Source organism: Salmo trutta, chromosome 3 (assembly GCF_901001165.1).
Source record: "Salmo trutta chromosome 3, fSalTru1.1, whole genome shotgun sequence".
Classification (NCBI taxonomy): Eukaryota; Metazoa; Chordata; class Actinopteri; order Salmoniformes; family Salmonidae; genus Salmo; species Salmo trutta.
In genome coordinates this window covers 37,067,756-37,092,926 of record NC_042959.1, presented here as the reverse complement: position 1 = coordinate 37,092,926, position 25,171 = coordinate 37,067,756, and the positions used below count along the sequence as shown (strand labels likewise).

At 40.7% G+C, this 25,171-nt stretch overlaps 1 protein-coding gene across 1 annotated transcript in view; it reads right to left on the bottom strand.

Annotated features, from left to right (window-relative positions):
- Positions 1-24,425, bottom strand: part of LOC115174707 (alpha-1A adrenergic receptor) — a 41,722-nt gene extending 17,297 nt beyond the window's left edge. The window contains exon 1 of the mRNA XM_029733503.1: positions 23,245-24,425. Within this exon, the coding sequence (XP_029589363.1) occupies positions 23,245-24,187 (943 nt within the window). The 5' untranslated portion in view covers positions 24,188-24,425. The remainder of the gene's footprint in view (positions 1-23,244) is intronic.
- Positions 24,426-25,171: the final 746 nt, after the last annotated feature.

The window sequence follows — 25,171 nt, the reverse complement described above, 5'->3', positions numbered from 1 at the left end:
AATTTGAATGTTAGTCCATTATAGCCTAGTTGGTTAAATAACCTGCCCAATATTTTGAACATTTTTGCAGTCCACAATGTTATAATTTCATTGCTTCAATATGGAAATACATTGTTAAAAATAAGCTACAGATTGCCTACTAATAAAGGGGCTAGGCCTACTGTAAATTGCGGTCTAGACATGGACATGCCAAACGTAGTCTATAAGCAAGATTAAATTTACTTGGCTATTGATAGTAAACAGTACAGCAGCAGCATAAGTGGTGGGTGGATTTGTCGTGGTGCTGTGTGTGGGTGGGTGCGGGTGGGTGGGTGCCATAGTGACAGTGTAGGTGTGATAGGCAGATATTCAGTACATGTAAACAGGGATGAAAAGTGACTGGTAGCAGGGATATATAAATACTTACGGTGATAAACTAGTGGTAATATATACAGTGCCTTCAGAAAGTATTCATACTCCTTGACTTATTCCACATTTTGTTGTGTTACAGCCTGAATTCAAAATGGCTTAAATAAAAAAAAATCTTTCACCCATCTACAGGCAATACCCCATGATGCCAAAGTGAAAACATGTTTTTAAACATTTTAAAATATATATAGAGATATATTAAATACATAAATATCTAGTTTACATTCCCATTACAATTGAAATTGAGCTCCGGTGCATCCAATTTCCTTTAATAATCCTTCAGATGTCGCTACACTTAATTGGAGTCCACCTATGGACAATTCAATTGTTTGGACAGGATTTAGAAAGAAACACACCTGTCTATATAAGGTCCCACTGTTGACAGTGCATGTCAGAGCAGAAACTATACCATGAAGCCTAAGGAACTGTCCCTAAATCTCTGAGATATAATTGTGATGAGGGACACAGAGAAAGTATTCACACCGCTCAACTTTTTCCACATTTTGTTGTGTTACAGCCTGAATAGTTTTTTTTATTACACACAATACCCCATAATGTCAAAGTGGAATTATGTTTTTAGAATTTTGTACAAATTAATAAAAAATGAAAAGCTGAAATGTCTTGAGTCAATAAGTATTCAACCCCTTTGTTATGGCATGCCTAAGTATGTTCAGTAGTAAACATTTGCTTAACATGTCACATAATAAGTTGTATGGAATAAAAGTGTTTAACATGATTTTTGAATGACTGTATCCCTCACATACATACAATTATCTGTAAGGTCCCTCAATCGAGCAGTGGATTTCAAACAAAGATTAAACCACAAAGACCAGGGAGGTTTTCCAATGCTTCACAAAGAAGGGCACCTTTCGGTAGATGGGTAAAATAAAAAGTAGACATTGAATATCCCTTGAGCATGGTGAAGTTATTATTTACACTTTGGATGGTGTATCAATACACCCAGTCACTACAAAGATACAGGCGTCCTTCCTAACTCAGTTGCTGGAGAGGAAGGAAACCGCTCAGGGATTTCACCATGAGACCAATGGTGACTTTAAAACAAGTTTGATGGCTGTGGTAGGAGAAAAATGAGGATACATCAACAACAGTGTAGTTACTCCACACTACTAACCTAAATGACAGAGTGAAAAAAGGAAGCCTGTATAGAATAAAAAATATTCCAAAACATTCATCCTGTTTTCAAAAAGGCACTAAAGTAAAACTGCAAAAAATGTTGGAAAGAAATTCACTTTATGTCCAGAACACAGAGCGTTATGTTTGTGGGAAATCCAACACAACACATCACTGAGTACCACTCTTCATATTTTCAAGCATGTTGGTGGCTGCATCATGTTATGGGTATGCTTGTCACCGGCAAGGACTAGGGGATTTTTTTGTATAAAAAGAAATGGAATAGAGCTAAGCACAAGCAAAATCCTAGAGGAAAACCTGGTTCAGTCTGCTTTCAAACAGACACTGGAAGACAATTTCACCTTTCAGCAGGACAATGACTTAAAACACAAGGCAAAATATACACTGGAGTTGCTTACCAAGACAACATTGAATGTTGTCTTGAATCTATGGCAAGACTTGAAAATGACTGTCTAGCAACGATCAACAACCAACTTGACAGAGCTTGAAGATTTTTTTTTAAGATAATGTGAAAATATTGTACAGAGCTAAAGAGTTAATTGGCTGAGGTGGAAGAACCTGCCATGAGGACAGCAGTCTCTACAGCACTTCACCAATTTGGCCTTTATGAGAGAGTGATCAGACAAAAGCCACTCTTAAGAAAAAGGCACATGACAACACGACTGGTGTTTGTAAAAAGGCATGTAAAAGACTGAGAGCATAAGGCAAAATAATATGTGGTCTGCTGAGACAAAAATGTAACTCTTTGGCCTGATCACCCATCTAACACCATCCCTACCGTGAAGCATGGTGGTGGCAGCATCATGCTATGGGGAAACTTTTAAGCGGTAAGGATAGAGGGAACAGTGAATGGAGCCAAATACAGGAAAATCCTTGACATTTGCTCTGGTCCAAACTTAAACCAACTCTCAAGTTCAAAGACTTTCAAAGTTCCTCAATAGGAGGTATAATTCTGTGGGCATAATTCAGATAATTCATGTCATATCAAGATGCCCAGGGCTTCAAGGCAAGCTTCCTCCATCCTCTCTCCTCACCAGCAAAAGTTCAGCTGCATCTCACGCACTACACTGTGACTATACTATCCACATAGTGTCAATACAACCTGTCATATATATATATATATATATATATATATATATATATATATATATATATATATACTGAACAAAAATATAAACGCAACATGTAAAGTGTTGGTCCCACGTTTCATGAGCTGAAATAAAATATTCAGAAATTCTCCATATGCGCAAGAAGCTTACTTCTCTCAAATGATGTGTACAAATTACTTTACATGTCCTTTGCCAAGATAATCCATCCACCTGACAGCATAATTATTACACAGGTGCACCTTGTGTTGGGGATAATAAAAAGCCACTCAAAAATGTGCAGTTTTGTTACACAACACAATGTCACAGATGTCTCAAGTTTTGAGGGAGCTGCAATTGGCCAGAGCTTTGAGGGAGCGTGCAATCCACCAGAGTTTTTGCCAGATGTTTTCATGTTTATTTCTCTAACATAAGCCACCTCCAATGTCTTTGTTGAGAATTTGGCAGTATATTCAACCTGTCTCAACCGCAGACCACGTGTATGGCGTCGTGTGGGCGAGCGGTTTGCCGATGTCAATGTTGCCCCATGGTTCCGGTGGGGTTATGGTAAGGGCATGCATAGACTACAGACAACATACACAAATGCATTTTTATCGAAGGCAATTTGAATGCGCAAAAATAACGTGACAATATCCTGAGGCCCATTGTTTTAAAGGTATCTGTGACCAACAGATGCATATCTGTATTCCCAGTCAGATTAGGATTAGGTCCTAGTCATTTATTTCAATTGACTGATTTCTTCATATGAACTGTAACTCTGTAAAATCAATGAAATCCGACATTGCTCTTCCTAGAATTCCATTATTTTACTTTTAGATTTGTGTTTATTGTTGCGCATTGTTAGATATTACTGCACTGTTGGAGCTAGGAAGACAATCATTTCGCAACACCCACAATAACATCTGCTAAACATGTGAATGCGACCAATACAATTTGATTTGTTTTGACTGGCAGCACAGTGTGTTTCTTTCATAATGATTAAACCATGCTGTTACGGTAAAATACAATGTGCTCTTAATGACTTTCCTATACAGATGAAATCGCTCACCCACTCCATAACAGGCTTCTCTATCCACACTGATATTGGTGAAGTAATTTCATGTCAAGCTATGTGTTACAAACTATTTTCATTTCAGAGGTTTAAAAATGAACGGAAAGGAACGATATAAACCATTCGTTTTTGGGGGGTTCGAAACGGTTCAGAGCATTATTTTGCTGGTTGGAACAGTGGAATGGAAAGAAAAAAATGATGGTTCCGTTCAGAAAGAAACGATTGGAAAATGATTTCTGTTCCAACCCCTGCTTGTGCCATTCGTTTTTTCCTGTTAACGTGACGACCGCTGAAACGTTTGTAATGACCTGGTAAACACAGTGGAATACATTGGCTTTCCATTGCATCTATAAAAACACCAATGCTGCGTCAGGGATTTAACGCACGGTCTCGACAGTTACATCACAAGAAAGAGTTGAAATAACTTTCTTTTGACGGGTGTTGATTTGGTGTACAATTGAACAAAAATATTCTGTTTAATACAGTTGAAAAATGTACAAATTAGATGCGCTGAAATGAAAGTACCTTCCGAAAATGAACACTTGGATTGCGGTAATATTATGTCTAATCTCACAAACGATATGTACAGATAGGTGTAATCTAGAGCCAAGGATTTTGATATGAAATCACATGGTTATACTTCGCTTGACACACTTGTTGAATTATGCAAGAGAACATGACAACAGTAATGAATAATTAATAATGCAGTCTAGACACCGCAGTTGAGCGCAGATAGGCCAAGAGACAGCGCAGTTGTAGCCCTGTTCTACCCAGGGGCGGAAATCCCAGGGGGACACGACCCCCCCCATCCTGGGAAAAATATGATTTGTCCCCCCCAATATTTCACTGTAAACATAACTATGTAATTTAAATAATATTAATAATACGCAATGAAAGCAATTGTGCTGATTATAGACACTTAATAGCGCGTTTTTAAGTTTCAAAAGTTTGCGACCCGCCACCATTTGCCTCACAATGGTTTGATCCACTGCCAGTTCCTTAGTTGGCAAGTTAACAGAGGGTTCGTATCTACTGTCTGAAAGGCACTCAATGCACGTAACTGACGGGAGGTTCATCCAGTCAATCGCGCCAGGGTTCACACACACACACACTAGCTGAATTTGCAGAGATAGCGCGTAAATATTAACTATTAAGCTAGCTAGTACCTATTCCATTTATGTGGCGTCGTCAAAGATGGAATCTTTGCTATCGTCAAATTATTCCAAGATCAGCATGCATGTAAATTAGTGCTTCAAAGTCCCTGGGATTAGGTTAGCGATAAACTGAACAGAACTACACTCTCTTCTACCATTGTCTTAAATATATTTAATGGTCTCGTTGCAAAAGCTAAATTGTCGCAAGGGAACTTTTATTTATTTATTTTATTTCACCTTTATTTAACCCGGGTAGCAAAGATTATAGCAAACACCACTGAAACGGAATTTGTGCTCGCTAGCTTTGCAAATTCAGCTATTGTTGGAAGCCAGCCAATATGAAACAAACGATTAAAATTACAAAAGGTTGCAGAATATGTTGTGTAAATGGTGAACTCATACAGCTGTCAACTCTTGTCACTGCAATCCGTTTCACATTTGCTAGCTACCTTTTAGATCGAAGCCCATATAGAATGATAGAAGATAAGATGATAGAAGCCCATCTCCTACTGTAAATAACCTACACACTGTGTGTGTGTGTAGCCAGCCAGCCAACCAGCCAGGTAGAAAAATGGCAGATAAAAGACGGACATCAGAGTATTTTTCAGTACACCAAAACGCAAAGTAAGAACCCTAGTAGCCAAATATCTCAGACTAGTTGATAAAATGTTCATAAGAAAGAAGTGAAATGCTAATGGAAATGTTTCAGAATGATGTCATTAGGCAGAGCAGGCAACAGATGGCACACAGACAGCAGAGTTGGGAACAGATATGCAGGGACAGACTGGCAGAGACAGGGAGTCTCAGGTAAGTTTGTTGAGTCTTTGTTTGGCAACATTAGGAAAGGTTCTCCATTTTTTTACTTGTAAAACAGGAACATAATTGGAAAATGCCATGGATACCCCCACTCTCAACTTAAACTGGTGACTGAACTAAGATTTGTTAAAGGCAATGGTATTGCTGTTGTGATTAGTTGTGTAGTTTTGGGTACCGGTAGTTAGGAGTACGGCAAACACCTTATTTCTTTGGTTCCTCAATATACATTTACCATATTACAACGTAGGCTATGTGTTACAGCACTACTTTTGGTGTCCCCCTCAGGAATTGCTCTTGAGAAAATTTCATGTAATTGTCCCCTCCAAAGTTGATATCAGATTTTCGCCCCTGGTTCTACCCTTATTAGATTAATGTATTAATGTATGCAAATACACCCAGTGTATATTATGCAAATGAGGCACATATTCTTTTCTTTATTTCATTAATGTATACAAAAAATATCTGATATATTAAGAACATTTTTATTTAAGAAAAAAAGTACAATTTTACAATAAATTGAATACCTGAATTCCCACAAATGCCTGAACTCCATTCATTATTTTTCCTTGCCAGTACAATCATATGTGCTACAATTCAGTCAATATCTGAATGATTAAAAAAAAAATATAATACTTGGAGTGTCTTCATCCATTGTCCGACTGTTGAATTTATTAGGGGTTCACAGCGAAGCCAAATAACTGAAGCATAGATTGGTAGCTTTTTTTTCTAATTTGTCACTCAGAAACTAGAGGCCATGAGTAACTTGGTCAAAAAGAATGGCAGAGATTGGCCTATAGGTCGCGCTGTTATAGCAGTCTCACTTAAACTCTCATATCTGCCGCCCCATTTGACCTAGACTTTGTAAGTAGGTGTCTTTCTTTCTTTATGCTGAACACATATGCCTCAATGAACCATATGGTCTGCCAGGATAGATTTTCCTTTAGGAAAACCTTTGAAAAACATATTATCATGAACCATAACTACAGATAACGCAACATCTGGTATGTAGGCCCATAGTACAGCTCTTAATTTACTGTTTTAGAAAATCTAAGGGATTAGTTAAGAGATGGTCCAGTTATAATGGGCGAGTTGTAAATCCACTTCACAATGGCCTATCAACTTGAAACTTTTTAGGGTCATAAAAGACATTACCATGATGAGACATGTTAAACGGAAATTTCACCCTGCCACTGCATATAGTCATGGCAATATTAACAATGTTACCTTTTTGTCATAAACATAACAATTATCCACACTACAAGCTAGAACGAGCGCAGAGCGAGAACAGACTGCCTGTGTATTTGTATGCTCATAATAAACCACAAATTCGGCATTGATAGCAAATGCAGATACCGCCCTGCTAGGTAGATGAGGCGTGCCCACAAACTTGGATTTAGATGGCATTGTTTACTTCGGCTGAACAACACACAGTAATCTCAGAATTTCTCTAGGGATTTTTATTTTTTTCACATTTCTTTTAATGTTTATCATCATGCCTGTGTGGTGTTCTTTGCCTGGCTGTGTTAATTACTAACAAGTGCAAAAATGAGTTATCTTTCACTGTTCTACATACCAGAGATTTACCCCGATGTGACCAAATAGTACTAGAGGGATTTTCAGGCTGAACTGATGGGGAATCCATTTTGACGCCAGCTGAGAAGAGATACCATACATTTTTTTCTTCCCAATAAAACAGAAGATTTGCTATTAGAGGTAACCTAGCGTTAGCTGTACTAAGTTAGCTAGCTACAGTCCTGAGTGGAACTCTGAAAGTCTTTGGGATACAGACTGTCAATCAATTTCGCCTATGCCATGGTCACTTTTAGTCTGGTTCGCTACCTTCAGCATAGCAAGCATATTTGTTTGTTCTATCTTTGACAAACGTTAGCTAACGTAAGCTAGCTAACATTAGCAAATAAGAGTAGCTCAATGTGGTAGCCGTCTATTCGACTCTTGTCTGAAAATCACACCATTACTGAAACATATATTTGCCGATACAGCTAACTCAGTCTGTGTGTTGGTAGCAATAATGAATGTGTATAAATCATCTATGATTGGTTAGTAATCAGCTGGCTAGCAATCCTACTGACAATTTAGTGACGCTAGCTAGCTAAAAGCAAGGTGACAATATTGAAAGTGCTAAGATAGCCAGTCAAATAGAGATCAATTGGTTAAATTGTGTATTTTGTTGTAGGTGGTACAGAATCTGATTCCACCAGCATGTGCTTCCAACCCCTAGCTCTACACAAGGTGAAGGTAAGTTGGCAAAAATATTTGCAAGCTGAGGGCTAAGATGGCTCAATGTACAGTAAGCATAGTATTAACATGAATTGGCTAGTGTTTGTACGGGTTTGTGTCTGTGTTATGAGGTTACAAGTGGTTAGAGGTAGCCTGTGGACCACAATGTGCTTTCCAGACCATGTAATCAATTTAGTCTACCCATTTTTCTCTTTTTACATTTTCTCTTTGTAAAAATACACAAGCATGAGGGAGCGGACACACCTTGTAGTTGTGGGGCAGAAACCAGCAAGGGACACTGAAAGGTATAACATCAAGACTACAACAGTTTGACACAACCACCTAATTCTTCTCTCTGCAGTCTCAAAACATACACTACCGTTCAGAAGTTTGGAGTAATTTAGAAATGTCCTTGTTTTTGAAAGAAAAGCTAATTTTTGTTCATTAAAATAACATCAAATTGATCAGAAATACAGTGTAGACATTGTTCATGTTGTAAATGACTATTGTAGTTGGAAACGGCTGATTTATTTAATGGAATATCTACATAGGCGTAGAGGCCCATTGTCAGCAACCATCACTCCTGTGTTCCAATGGCACGTTGTGTTAGCTAATCCAAGGTTATTATTTGAAAAGGCTAATTGATCATTAGAAAACCTGTTTGCAATGATGTTAGCACAACTGAAAACGGTTGTGCTGTTTAAAGAAGCAATACAACTGGCCTTCTTTACACTAGTTGAGTATCTGGAGCATCAGCATTTGTGGGTTCGATTACAGGCTCAAGATGGCCAGAAGCAAAGCACTTTCTTCTGAAACTCGTCAGTCTATTCTTGTTCTGAAAAATGAAGGCTATTCCATACAAAAAATTGCCAAGGTACTGAAGATCTCGTACAACGCTGTGTACAACTCCTTTCACAGAACAGCTCAAAGTGGCTCTAACCAGAATAGAAAGAGGACTGGGAGGCCCCGGTGTACAACTGAGCAAGAGGACAAGTACATTAGAGTGTCTAGTATAAGAACAGACGCCTCACAAGTCCTCAACTGGCAGCTTCTTTAAATAGTACCTGCAAAACACCAGTCTCAATGTCAACAGTGAAGAGGCGACTCTGGGATGCTGGCCTTCTAGGCAGAGTTGCAAAGAAGAAGCCATATCTCAGACTGGTCAATAAAAATAAAAGATTAAGATGGGCAAAAGAACACAGACACTGGACAGAGGAACTCTGCCTAGAAGCCCAGCATCCCGGAGTCGCCTCTTCACAGTTGACATTGAGACTGGTGTTTACGGGTACTATTTATTGGTCATTTACAACATTAACAATGTCTACACTGTATTTCTGATCAATTTGATGTTATTTTAATGGACAAAATGTGCTTTTATTTCAAAAACAAGGACATTTCTAAGTGACCCCAAACTTTTGAACAGTAGTGTAATACAAAGACATGTCTACAAAAATCCCCTGCCAAGGGTTACTATTGACAATAATGATCTTTCAAAGTAAATGGGCTGGGTGAGGTTTACAGACAGGTCTTTGAGATGATGAAGGGAGTTTTGGTTGTGCAGGTTTGTGCTTAAAGACAGGAAATGTATTGTTGTATATGATAGTGATTGAGGTGCCATTTCTCCTCAATTTCCCATACACACCAATACATACTGTGTAAGAATTGTCCTCCTAAGACTTTCCACACCTTCTGCATTCCCCCAATTGACTTTGTTGACACCTTCACCAACAAAAGCGTGTTTCACTATGCCCCTTCCCCAACTGAGTGTAAAATTTTAACACCAGAACCATGTCTTTCCACCAGCAAATCTTCTGCAAGAGGTTAAGGAAGTTGGTGGTTAAGAAGGTCTACGAGCCCTGCACTCACCACTTCCGTCAGTCTTATCCAGCTGGCCATACACCGCAGACAGGACAAGACCATTCGCCACAAGCACAAAGAGTCTCAGCTTCCCCTGCCCACCATACCAAACACCATTGCCAGTCTACCAAAGCCAGATAAAGGACAGTGTGGCTGAACATAAGACCATGCAGAACAACCATAAAATAAATAGGGATATTTTCTATCAAACTTCTACATTTGTCTCCCTTTATGTACCCACAGAAGATATGTATGTATGCTGTACAGGGCTCTGTAGCATCAAACAGATGTTAGAAATTCAGATATATTCAAATAATGTTTATTTGTCATTCTAACATACAGGGGAGTGTAAACTATTTAATGTTGATTCAAAACCAGAACTACATATTCAACAAGAATGTTATATGGTAAAAGTAACATACAAAACAAAAACAGTATGAACAATATAGTACAGTTCAGTTTGTCTCAGGAGTAGTAAAGTGCAGAGAACTAGTGATCAGCAGATGATGAAAGAAGTGGTCATGATGAAATTGCCATTCACAAAGAAACATACAGTAAGAAAATAGTGTGATCCGTGTATTAAAGTTCATAGAATATATTGTGTGTGTCTGAGATGTAAAGTATAGACATCTGTTGATCAGCACATTATGGGATGGGTGTTGTCATGATCAAACTGCCATGCAGCTCCTCTTGAGTCATCTAGGCCTGCTGCTTGTTCCAGCATAATGTCCAATTCATCGATAGGGATACAGTTCACAGGATACAGCTCTGCTTCAATGTCGCACGCAGGCAAAGGAATTATGTTTATGTTTCTTTCCAACTAGAGTCCACTGCAGGAAGAACCTCAGGCTCCACATGGTATTGTCTCTAAGACAAATCATATACTAAATTATACTCTATTGTACAGTTTGAACTACAGTTGAACTGTGCCAGCATAACATCAACATTAGTGTAGGCTAATTGAATATATATACATGTGCACATGCACAAAGATTACATTTATAACAATATTTAGCCTAATATAAATAAGTAAATAAGGCACAAACCTCAATGTTTTCACAGTGACCAGACCGTACAAATTTACCTAGGTAGGCAGACAGGTAGGCAAACTTAGCTAGCTAGCTAGCTTGCTGGATTGCCAATAATAGTTATTTTCATCTTTTTGAAATTCTACCTTGTGTCATGCCTGTAATGTTGTCAGATTGGTTATGATTATGACAGTGGATGCATTTAAATGTCAACTTTTGTAGAAATTTAGTTACATAGCTAGCTAGAGAGTAAAATGACTTACAGTTGCTGATTTTACTAATTTGCTAACAAGTTTAGAGGTTTTACAATCGAGGTACAATAGATCTTCGATTGTAAAACGTCTTATATTTTTTTGTCATATAGATGTCTACCAGTAGCTGTTTAACTAACTTAGCTAGCTAGCTACCTAGCTACGTAAGTTAGCAAAGAGAAAAACGTACACCCACTGTAACACAGTAGGATGTTAGCCAGCAATACACAATATGGGTTTCAATAAATAAACTAAAGTTAGCTAACTACCGTACCTGTCATCTGCCCTCTTGGTGCTGGCATCAGCTGTAGCTGAATTCTAGCTAAATTCAAAGCATTGTTTTGAATACTCTTTGCTATATTCCGATTGAAACATACATGGTTGAATGTCCCCACGTTGCTAGCTAATAAAACATTTTAAAAATGCTTCAAAGTCAAATTCGTGTTGATGAGAGGATTCACTTGAAGCCATTGAGGTCTGGTCAGTTCTTTCAGTTTTGCCCAGAGGATTTTGTTTTGTGTCCGCCTCTCTTTCAAAAAAGCCTGCATTGAGCAGAGACTAGGTCAGAGCAGGAAGCACCACCCCACACGAGTTGTAGTATTTCAGAGATTGGAAAGAATGTGTCACCTTGTATAGCCTCCCAGTGCTAGCCTCCCTACACTGGCTTCCTGTTAAGGCAAGGGCTGATTTCAAGGTTTTACTGCTAACCTACAAAGCATTACATGGGCTTGCTCCTACCTATCTTTCCGATTTGGTCCTGCCGTACATACCTACACGTACGCTACGGTCACAAGACGCGGGCCTCCTAATTGTTCCTAGAATTTCTAAGCAAACAGCTGGAGGCAGGGCTTTCTCCTATAGAGCTCCCTTTTTATGGAATAGTCTGCCTACCCATGTGAGAGACGCAGACTCAGTCTCAACCTTTAAGTCTTTACTGAAGACACATCTCTTCAGTAGGTCCTATGATTAAGTGTAGTCTGGCCCAGGGGTGTGAAGGTGAACGGAAAGGCTGGAGCAACGAACCGCCCTTGCTGTCTCTGCCTGGCCGGTTTCCCCTCTTTCCACTGGGATTCTCTGCATCTACCCCTATTACGGGGGCTGAGTCACTGGCTTACTGGTGTTCTTCCATGCCGTCCCTGGGAGGGGTGCGTCACTTGAGTGGGTTGAGTCACTGACGTGGTCTTCCTGTCTGGGTTGGCGTCCCCCCTTGGGCTGTGCCGTGGCGGAGATCTTTGTGGGCTATACTCGGCCTTGTCCCACCCTCGACTTGTTGCACCCTCGACAACTACTATGATTATTATTATTTGACAATGCTGGTCATTTATGAACATTTGAACATCTAGGCCATGTGCTGTTATAATCTCCACCCGGCACAGCCAGAAGAGGACTGGCCACCCCTCATAGCCTGGTTCCTCTCTAGGTTTCTTCCTAGGTTTTGGCCTTTCTAGGGAGTTTTTCCTAGCCACCGTGCTTCTACACCTGCATTGCTTGCTGTTTGGGGTTTGAGGCTGGGTTTCTGTACAGCACTTTGAGATATCAGCTGATGTAAGAAGGGCTATATAAATACATTTGATTTGATTTGATTTGACTTAGCAATGACTCCGCCGATAGGAACATCGCTGAAAGACGTCCAATGGCTCGATCAAACAAGGAAAACTATATCTACACAAACTGCATAGTGCAATCGGTATAACATAAAGGCTTAGCAAAATGCCACAAAGCAGGACTACATTTATTTTCAGATCTCGCAACCCCCTCTCAATACACCGGAAGTCATCATAGGGTGTACCGTTTGGCACGTGAAGCCCTCTTCATGGCCAATTATGTGTGAAACACATCTCACTGACCTAGAATTCCCTCAGACATGATCAAAACAAACCCAGGGTTCCCCAGGGTGAAGTTCCCCTTTAAGTTTGGCATTGATACCTTAAAAAATAAGGAAACTATTAACAATTCACTTAAAAAATCAAAAAGTACCCGGAAGTCATTAATATCTGTCGGGTGATTTGTTGAGGATTCTTCGGTGAGTGTCATCACTCCGAGCCCTTACCAAAACACAAATAATGGTGGACAGTTTCTCACGCTTTGGAGCTGAAAGCCATCGTAATGACAGTTAAAATACATTTAAAAATCGAACATACCCGTGCACCAATAACATTTCCGCAAAGGGCTTGCTATCTAGCTACAAGTGTTTGAGTCATTTCAGCCGTTTACTTGTAAAACAGCCCAGCTTGCTAGAGAAATGCACATTTACGACCCTAGCTAGTTAACGCGTTAGCTAGACTGCTTGTAGACTCGGGAGATCATGTAGGCTTCAGGAACCAGCGGGTTAGATGATTCCAATATGGGCAACAACAACTGGCTACTAGAACTGAACCGATGGACATGGGGCCATGACATTTTTTATGTATCTATATGTCCTTAGAATCTGTGTGCATATAAAGTTACTGCAACCATAGATGGCTGCACCAGACCAGTTGATGCCACTATAGATGTCATTGGCACCATAGAAAACTATGGCAATAATACTGCAGTCATAACCAAGTGGGAGGTGTCTATTTAGCAGTTGTGAAGTCGTAAATACCAATTGGACGCATTCATGCGATTTGAACCCGTTGAGAAACGCTGATTGGCTAATGGCCAACAAGCTGCGTAAACCATAAATTAAAAGTACATGTTTGTAAACAAATGATAGTGTTCAGAAAACATATTCATGGATGCTTTTTTTAAATGATGTTTTGTTGTTGCATTTAACTGTCAAAAATGCTGTTATCAAGGTCATTTCCTTAGTCGGTGACATCAGAGGTCATCATGTGGGAGAAGTGGGAGCTCAGGATGATAGATGAGTCAGAGACAGAAGAGGAAGCCAGACACTCCACTCGCTGTTTTTTTTCTGGTTCAATGAAAGTCAATTAACTAAGTAGACCAGACCCAGCTGCTATTGCATTGGTGTATATGGGAGACCCACCCCGTTAAGTAGACTGGACCTGACCATTTTGTTCAATGGTAAACAGCCTGAGTGAACCATCTTCATTTACCCACAATCTTTGGATGAGATTCCCACTAGTAATTACCAGTTGGAGAGCAGTTCAAGTAGATTTGACCCAGTCGTATGTTGTAAATTCCCATTTGGTTAAAGAGATACTTTGGGATTTTGAAAATGAGGCCATTGAACTACTTCCCCAGAGTCAGATGAAGTAATGGATACCATTTTTTGTCCAGTATGAAGGAAGTTAATGTAATTTCACGAGCCAATGCTAACTAGCTTTAGTGCAAGGACTGGAAGTAATAGCACTAACGCTAGTTAGCAATTGCGCTAGCACTAGTTAGCAACTTCCTTCAAACTGCACACAGTGTCATAAAAATGCTGAGGAAGTAGATAAAGGGCCTCATTGCCAAAATCCCGAAGTATCTACGTAACTATTGATCAAGTGGACTTTGTCTTATGCAAAATGAATGCTAGATTTCAATTAAGCAGACGAACAATGTGAAATATTGTGATTAGTATATCAGTATAATCACATATTGTTGCCCTATTATGTGGTCTGAACGTAGTGAAAAGTCAATATTTTATTCTGTAAAATTAGAAAGCAGTCAGTGCAGTCAGCGTATAACAGCTGCTGGAGTGTATTGACGTGTTCTGTAATGCTAACATAGAGTGTATCAACTCATTTAAATCACCATGGTAAGGCTTTCACTGATTGCAAATAAAGGAAAATAGTTCCTACATGATAGAGTGCTTGCTTTGTTATTTGTTATCCAACTGAATGTACTCAGACATACCATTGGACAGATATTGTATGCGTTGGGGGGGACAGTTGGGCGAAATGAGCGGCTCACAGGAAATCCCCCACAGTGGGTTGACGGAGGCTGAAGAAGGCTGTGGGAGCAGGGCTGGGAGGGAGAGGATGTGTGTGTGAGTGTGGTGTGTGCGTGCGTGCGTGTCTGTCTGTCTGCTCCTATCAGGCTCCTATTACTGGGGCTTAGACATTGAGCCAATGAGCAAGACATTTAAGCAGGGCTCAGAAAAGAAGCAGGAGCTTATTAGGATCAGGAGCTTATTTTATTTTTAAATGACAACCCATCCTTAACCCTCAATTTTCAGACTATGGGATAGGAAGAATAGAGGAAGCATGGGTGAGGAAAAGCCTATGGGATTGTCATAATATACTGGATATTTTAAAAAAAATGGAGTATGTAAACAATATGGATGCATGTGGTCCACTGTTCGTACTGTATGTGTGACCACCACTATTCGGTCTTTTGTTGCAACATTTGTTTTTTTACATTGGATAAAAGTAGAGACTTAAAGCTACAAAATGGCATATCATACACTGCAGTTGAGGAACAATGGGAAAGTAATTCTGCTTTGAAAGTTGATAAACTTGTAACTCCACTTTTGAGAAAATTGCCTTTGAATGTTTTGGTACACCTAGTGGAGAGCTCTTCTTTGTCTACACCTATTCAGCATCATTCACACCCTCTTAAGCCTTAGTCCCACCCATCTCTTTAAGGATTCACGTGAGGCCATGTGCTAAACAGAGTGAATAAGGTAGTGTAGTGAACAAGAGTTCAAGACTAAAAGTGGTGAAAGTAGTAGCCTACAAAAGAAAAACTCCAGGTAAAAATACACGATCTAGTCCTTCGCCTATACCCTAATCTGAATTTGGTGTAGGTCATGTTGTTCTTCACATTTCCTTCTCTGGTAAACACACACTATATCAAATAAAATCAAAATGTATTTCTCACATGCACAGGATACCGAACGTGTAAACGGTACAGTGAAATGGTTACTTGCATATTTGCATAGTAGCAATATCAAAAATAGAAAGTATCCAGACAATTTTTTAAATAATTATTAGATGACACTTACCCAGACACACGTCTAAATTGATGGGTCATGTGAAAGAAATGCTATAACCACCCCCCAGACACATCTAGCTAAGCGGATGGGTCACTGTTGTCTAGACATGTAAACATGTTCATGAAATACAATAGATGGCCGTAATCACTCCCAGACACACCTGGCTAACTTGGGTCATGTAATCATCTGGTGAAGTGGAGTCTTTTGTTAGACATGTAGCTAGCTAGCTAAACAATTAACCATAATCCCAACCCATACAGCACTAGCTAGCATCACAAACACATTGTTATAGCTAGCCACCATACATTCATTTCTGACAAAATTATAAACTTATAATATCTGAAAATATAGCTAGACTCTTACCCATATAGATGGATGAACGCTTCACGGCAGACTGGAAACCGTTTAACTAAGACGTCCTGTGTCGTTTCTGATTTGTTTGTACAGCTTGTTTGTTTTCACACTGACCGTGTGCAGAAAGTAGTCCATCAAAACTTTTTCCCACTGGTCTTTGTCGATAGCACCTGCTAAATTCAGGGCAGCAATGTTGTTGAGAGTAGTAGCAAAACTTTTGCAGTCCTCCAGGGCTAAAGTTATCTTTTAAATAAGCCATGGTTGTAAGGATTATCTACACATACTGAGCAGCTCATGTTATAGACAGATGCATGCTACATGACAGACCAATCCGAACTCATCTCTCAGCATGTCCAGCCCAGCCATTATCTCAGCCAATCATGGTGGGAAGGTTCCTTTCTTTTTCCGTGGCTAAACCAACTAGACTTGTAATTTAACAATTGTATTAGTATTTACAGATGGCATACACATTTGTTATTAAGGCACATGAAAGTTCATATGTTCCAGAAGGCATTTCTGCCCAAAAACACATTTTGATCAAATTTTTTAAAAAGCGTTCAAATGCCACTCCCGTGAAGTAGTGACGTGCGACATACACCTAGCTTCCTGAAACGGGTCACATTTATGCTTGGATTCACACCTCTTGCAGCTCAGCTTAAAGTAAGCAGTAAGGCGGGATAAGGTTGTACTGTTAAGTAGCATGATGCACTGTATTGTATTGTCCCTTAATAAACAGTGTATTACACTTTTTTGTCATATGTGCGACAACGAGCCTTTTGAATCTTGTGTAATGTTAATAGTAGCGTAGTCAAGGATGCATCATGCAACATTGGGACACTTGACTTGTTACAACAACAAAAAAATTCTACTTTGAATTTGGAGGTTTAACATATCCCTCTGGTGGCCAAGTTAACATTTTTTTTAATGACATTGGTTCGTGGATATATAGTCTAAGATTGACTGATGTGGAATTTGTTATAGGAAATAATAATGGCCAGCTGGTCTTGTTAGCAATAGGGCTAAGTGTGTCAGGTTATCTCATGGGAAAAGCTTACTTGTAGCATTATATCACTTGCAACTACGTAGATTATTTTAATTGGCTGATGCAGATTTTGAGACACAAAACGTTTTTCAAGAGTTCGCAAGTATGAACGCTTGGTTTTCTGTTAATTGGTCTTAAATAAACAGAGTCCAGAGTCATCCAAATTCTCACATCCCCCTCCTCCATCTCCAAAGAGCCCTGACGATCAACGGAATACAACCCCAGAACGTTCCCAGAGTTCCATGCTTCTGCTCTCTAATTTAACGTTCCATGGAGCGATTGGAGGAATCTCCTGCTGTTCGACCTTGCTCAGTGACCAGCGACCTCATCCCAGATAGGAATACATGCTTTGCAAATTCATAATAATATCCTGGACTTATAGAGAAAGAGAATGTGTGTGTGAGGTTGCGCCTGCCTGCGTACAGTATGTTCCTGTGTGTGTGAAGTGGCGAGGGGTGGCCTAAGAACTTGGCCTGTCACCAAGCACGTTCCCACATGGCTGCTGTAAACAACTTAAAGGCCCCACACAGTCATCCTATTTCCCAAGTAAAAATAGCCTTTGAATGACCAAAACATCACCCATAATATTTTTACGCTATTAAAATGGTCCAAATTGAATACATTTGACCTTTTCTCTCATCTCTAACTATCAGGAAGCCTGAAATAACAGGCTGAGATGGCGGGGAGCTTATATTTATGAGCTCACCTTAACTGAGCTCTTTGAAATGCCCTTGTGGTCATTGCCAGGTAAGAAGGTAAACAATGGGCCACATGTCATTCTGAGCCTAAATAGCGTGCCTCAACCCATTTTATCTGCAAAATGCTCTCATGGTCAACAGAGCTGTTCATGGACTGTTGGATATCAGACAAACATTTTGATTATTTTGTAACTAATTACAGAATACAGTTAACTGATACACTTCTTCACAAGATGTTGTAAAGCCTGAATCACCTTAGAAGCTTAGAAATAAGGGAATGTACATGAAAATAGCATACAATAAGTGTACCGGACAATTAGTATTAGAAATGACAATATGTTCGTAATTGTGTATATTGATCAGACATTTATTAAATATTTGACAATAGGCCAGCATAGCCAAAATATTGAGCAACATGAACAATCATGAGAAATAAAGGTGAGAAATAATTTGACATTAAAAAACAAAACTTCAGCCATAAGCCTAATATAGGCACCCGGCCACCCTACAGTGTCCCAGGACCCATTGATTTGTACAATTTGTAACACTCATCTCCCGTCCGAATGCTTGAATAAAGAAACTAGACAAAGTAACTCCCGAGTAGCTCAGTGGTCTAAGGCACTGCATCGCAGTGTTAGAGGTGTCACTACAGACCCTGGTTCGATCCCGGGCTGTATCACAACTGGCCGTGATCGAGAGTCCCATAGGGTGGTGCACAATTGGCCCGGTGTCGTCTGGGTTAGGGGAGGGTTTGGCCGGGGTAGGCTGTACTTGTAAATAAGAATTTGTTCTTAACTGACTTGCCTAGTTAAATAAAGGTATAAAAAACAATGTGATATCATAAAGTATGAGGTAAAAGTGAATTTAGGAAATGTAACAACTACAGAGACTGATGAGGAGGGGGACCCATAAACCCTGCTTCAATTAATCAGGTGTCAGTCACCCACTTGGCTTCAGTCACCCCCAAGAATGAAGTGGGAGACAAATCCATTTCCTCCTTCTAGTCAGGCCTCTCAGAATGGGCAGACAGTGGTCCTGGGATGGACAGCTTGCACAGCTTCCCCACATACTTCGCTGGAGCATTTTACTGTTAGTCTACACCTGATGTTTATGAAGCATGGGACAAATAAAACGTGTTGTGATTTTATCAAGGGTGATCTCGTTGAAGAGGAGATCCAGGAGCCTGTCAACATAGCCTGTAATGTTTTTGAAAAGGGAAATATTTGTTAAATGGGTAGTGAATTTAATTTCCTTCTATTTACTGTTCTGAGATGATGCTTCAATTCGTTGATGTAGTTATCTACTCATTCTACAATGTGTTTCCTGGTGTTTTTGATGTATTCAATTTTAAATATGCAATATTTGGTTCTGCACTTTTTTGTGAAACTTTTCAATGGTTCTAATTTACTTTTTTTGTGCCTGAAATGCTCAATTAAAGCAGATTTGAAATGAATAACTATGACTTAAAGTATGTTAGGTCTGTCTTCACAGGCTTCACTGCATATCCCCCATTCTTTGCCTTGGTAAAGATGATTTTGTATCACATCATTCCTGCTGCAGTTGCCTGGGAAGCTGTGCAGACAGAGAGATGTTGATTTTTCTACAATGTCTATCATTACAGCTTGATGAAATTGGAAAGACAAAAAGAGATGGAAAGTGAAATAATATTCCCCCTCATCATCATGATTAGTCCCAATGACACAGCTACACAACTGTAAAAATAATAATATATATATATATACACTGCTCAAAAAAATAAAGGGAACACTAAAATAACACATCCTAGATCTGAATGAATTAAATAATCTTATTAAATACTTTTTTCTTTACATAGTTGAATGTGCTGACAACAAAATCACACAAAAATAATCAATGGAAATTCAATTTATCAATGCATGGAGGTCTGGATTTGGAGTCACACTCAAAATTAAAGTGGAAAACCACACTACAGGCTGATCCAACTTTGATGTAATGTCCTTAAAACAAGTCAAAATGAGGCCAGTCCATAGCATCAATGCCTTCCTCTTGCAGGAACTGCTGACACACTCCAGCCACATGAGCTCTAGCATTGTCTTGCATTAGGAGGAACCCAGGGCCAACCGCACCAGCATATGGTCTCACAAGGGGTCTGAGGATCTCATCTCGGTACCTAATGGCAGTCAGGCTACCTCTGGCGAGCACATGGAGGGCTGTGCGGCCCCCCAAAGAAATGCCACCCCACACCATGACTGACCCACCGCCAAACCGGTCATGCTGGAGGATGTTGCAGGCAGCAGAACGTTCTCCACAGCGTCTCCAGACTGTCACGTCTGTCACATGTGCTCAGTGTGAACCTGCTTTCATCTGTGAAGAGCACAGGGCGCCAGTGGCGAATTTGCCAATCTTGGTGTTCTCTGACAAATGCCAAACGTCCTGCACGGTGTTGGGCTGTAAGCACAACCCCCACCTGTGGACGTCAGGCCCTCATACCACCCTCATGGAGTCTGTTTCTGACAGTTTGAGCAGACACATGCACATTTGTGGCCTGCTGGAGGTCATTTTGCAGGGCTCTGGCAGTGCTTCTCCTGCTCCTCCTTGCACAAATGCGGAGGTAGCGGTCCTGCTGCTGGGTTGTTGCCCTCCTACGGCCTCCTCCACGTCTCCTGATGTACTGGCCTGTCTCCTGGTAGCGCCTCCATGCTCTGGACACTACGCTGACAGACACAGCAAACCTTCTTGCCACAGCTCGCATTGATGTGCCATCCTGGATGAGCTGCACTACCTGAGCCACTTGTGTGGGTTGTAGACTCTGTCTCATGCTACCACTAGAGTGAAAGCACCGCCAGCATTCAAAAGTGACCAAAACATCAGCCAGGAAGCATAGGAACTGAGAAGTGGTCTGTGGTCACCACCTGCAGAACCACTCCTTTATTGGGGGTGTCTTGCTAATTGCCTATAATTTTCACCTGTTATCTATTCCATTTGCACAACAGCATGTGACATTTATTGTCAATCAGTGTTGCTTCCTAAGTGGACAGTTTGATTTCACAGAGGTGTGATTGACTTGGAGTTACATTGTGTTGTTTAAGTGTTCCCTGTATTTTTTTGAGCAGTGTATATATATATATATGATTTTCAGGGGTAAATTACAAATACTACACACACACACAACCCCTTTTGTGGACAACATTCTTTTGTGTCAGCTGCGTACTGGCAGTTCTAAGACTCAATGTAGGATGAAGGAACAAAAACCATATAGTGACTATCAGGTGTGTTACAGAAAATATACAGTTCACAAGTCAAAGCAGTCACAGTCACAGTTGCATTATCTAATGTGATCCCCCCCCCCCCCCAAAAAAAATGTTGGCTACTGTGTCACACTCATCAAACTCTGATACTTACATTATGGTCAGTGCTTGCAAGATCCACTGTCAATGATGCATCCGTCTTCAGGATTAGCTTCCTGGCAAGACCCATCGAATGTTCTCCCCAAATTGATAAAGCGACTTCACTCGAAATGTGCTCTGCACACGCGTGACATGATCGTAATTTTCAGTCATCCCGTCCAGTGTAAGCTAGCTAACAAATGAAAAGCAACCACTGCTGTTGGATGTCTTCATTCTTTGGGAAATAGTGTAAGGTTAATGTTACACTATGTAAGGTTAATTCTACACAAATTTTACACTAGTTACGACACAGTGTGCTTTTGCCGGCATGCTGGTAAGTAGCTTACTACTGAAGCTAACAGTCATACCACAGATGAAAGGTTAGCACTATCTTTGGTCGTACCTTCTGCTTGAGCTAGCTACTAGTAGCTAGCTTAAGGTTTGTAAACAAAGCCAAAGCAAGGCGTAGGGGCACATGAGACGACGGTTTTAAGGTGGTACATATTTAAATTAGTTCAGTAAGATGCTATCATTGCCGTATTACATTTCTGGCTTTATGTGGTGTTGCATAAAGCCGGAAGTAAATCCTTGACAATGCCTGCCTCCTAAATCCAAGTCTTTGACACGGGGGGAGGGGACCAGTAACTTTATGATCAAACTTTATCAATGTACAGTACCAGCTACAGTCCTTATTCATACTTGGGTCACTCTACTTTGAACTGGTTTCCACCAAATATCATCCAATTTGATGAAAAACACTATGGATAAGTACAAACTCATTCACAATTCAGGTGCTCTACATACTTTCTAATGAAGATCTGGATGATCTGGTTTAGTGCATGCATTCACAACTGTCCCAAGCCAATGCATGTATAAGGAATTTAAGTGATTTTTGGTTTATTGTGGGTTATAAGAGGTAACTAATACAGTACAATACCATACTGGACCAGACCTCTTAGAGAGAGGCCCAAGAGAATGTGATAGACAGCGAGCTCTACTCTGAAAACAACAGCAGTAAATAAAGATACATGTTTTCTTAGCCTCCCTCATCGGTCTGCACTGCTCTGTCCCTCACCACAACGTGCCCAGCAGCACGAGTCCCCTCTCCACAACATATTTTGTTTCATTTCCTCTGAGATGTTTTCTCTACAGCCATGACGGTGGTAGAGTGCTCTTTACTGCTGTCAGTCAGTGAAGTCTGGCTTGGGCCCCTACTGGCCCCCCTAGACCCCTACCAGACTCCACCAGCCCCAACAAGCCCCTACCAGCCTCCACCAGCCCCTACCGGGCCCCACTGGACCCCACCTAAGGTACCATTTTGGACACAGCATCATGCTGATAAATCAGGGCAGTAATTCAATGGATGAATATTATCATATGTATGCCACTGTCTGCATCAGTGCCAACTGTCTAGAAATGGAATTTATGGAACTGAAGGACCACTTAGATTTACTTCCAGATATTCATGAAAAAGCTTCTCAGACACTTGTCAGCCTTGGTAAATAAAATACATTTGCATCTGACTGAAAGTGCACTGTGACTTTCTCCAGTTTTGCATTTTGCCTCCAGCATCCCCTGCACCACTATTCTGTTTTGGGTGTGGGTATATTATGGTTTGTACCTATTATGGCTTGTTAAATTGAATATGGCAGCAACATGTATATTAATTTATATTAATATTTTATAATGTGTCTTATCACATATTGAGCGTTGTTTTAAATGTTTGGCTATATTAGCTTATTATTAGGATTATTATCGTATTTCATTAAAACTGCTGGCCTGCTGTGTCTTGGATATTCGTTTGGAAAGGTGTCAATAAAATATGTCTAAAAATATATATATATATATATATATACCTACCAATGGGTAACGCAAGGAAGAACGGCAGCCAACAAAGCGTAAACATGCCAACCACGACTCCCAACGTTTTAGCTGCTTTCTTCTCCCGGGAGAATTTCTGAAGTTTCACCGTCAGGGAGCTCCTTGCCTGATTTGCACGGCCCTTCCCAGTGCTGCTGCTGTCATCCTGCACCTGAGATCCCTTGTGGATCCTGAGCGTGAGCTCACTCGTGTTCATCCTCTCCCTCATCACCCCGGCCTCCAAGTTCTTGGTGGTCCGTTTGGCGACTACATAAACCCTAAAATACATGGACAAGATAACCACCAGTGGTATATAGAAGGAACCGAGGGAGGAAAATAGTGCGTAAAACGGTTCCTCGGTGATGAGGCACACAGTGTTGTCCGGCGACGGCGGCTGCTTCCACCCGAGGAGGGGTCCAATGGAGATGACCACCGAGAGCACCCACACCCCAAGCATGGCCAGCAGCGCCCGCTTCTCGGTCACTATGCTCGGGTACTGCAGCGGATAGCTCACCCCGATGTAACGGTCGATAGAAATTACGCACAGGCTCATGATGGACGCTGTGCAGCACAAAACATCCACTGCCGCCCAGATGTCACAGAAGATCCGGCCGAACACCCAGTAGTTAAGGATCTCCAGGGTGGCAGACACCGGCAGCACTGTGGTGCCCAGCAGCAGGTCAGCGATGGCCAGGTTTATAATGAAGTAGTTGGTCGGGGTCCGCAGGTGCCTATTGGTCATCACCGCCAGAATGACGAGGATGTTGCCCACAATGGCGAACACGATGAAAGCCCCCAGGACGAAGCCAAGCGGGATGGCACGGGTAAGGTCCACTTCATCAGGCGACTCTGACAACCACGGTGTCCCCACTGTCGCGTCGTATTGTTCCAATAAGGAATAATTTCCCCATAAATGTGCCGCATCGTCAGTGGTCAGATTCATTTTGACTAAAGAGGTCCTCCATAGCAGGTTTCTAATCACATGGAGCTATAGCACACGAAAACGAGCAACACCATGCCAAAATACATTTACTCAATTCGGCCAAGTGTTGTTAGGCTACATGATTAGTGGAGAAGTTATCAAGGATTAAAATTCCATTTGCAAACCGGTGCGTTTTCAATTATGAAACCAATTGGATGAAATTGTATGATAATGGTTTTGTCACATCCGTCCACTTGCAGTACAGTCTCGCTTTCTTTTGGTTTCTCTGTTTTTCCCCTTAACTGTCTGCTTGAAAAGTACGGAGGGGGCGGGCAGTCGTCCCTCTGTTTGCTCCTGTCAAACCTCATTGATCTGCGCGCAATGCTGTATAGGCTACAGAGGCTCTCTCCTAAACACAGTTTGTATGAATGGGCAGATATACTGGCAAACAAAAATATATAGCTCAAGAATAACGCACTAGGAAAATGGCTCCGGCACTGCAGAAAACGCATGGATTTCTTTGTTGGTTTTGTGGCGAGGTTTATACATGAAACTTTTCAGGGCTAACCCCCACCACTTCGGATAATGACCAAATGACCTGGTAAAAATATATATAGAGATGCTATACAGATAACAACCTCCTTATGTGACTGTGTACTTACTGCCTCTGCCAAGAGGTCTGAAGTTTCATGGCAGGTGGTAGGGCATTTGCACCATAATTACAGGGTTGCTGGTTCAAGCTCTGCTCTGGCTGTTCCCTCAGTATTAACACATACTTTTTAATTTCCTTTTGGGTGGGTAGGCTTAAATTCACTCACAAATTTGGCCCAATATGAGTAGAGGATATAAAACACGAGTAAGCTTTCATTCAAGGGTCAACCTAAAAACAAACAATTATGCCTTTATGTCCATAATGGGCGTTAATAAGAGCAGATACTGTTATGCAACAAATCCCTATTTTTGTCAAATCGTTTTTTCGAACAAATCACTCAGGACATTATCATG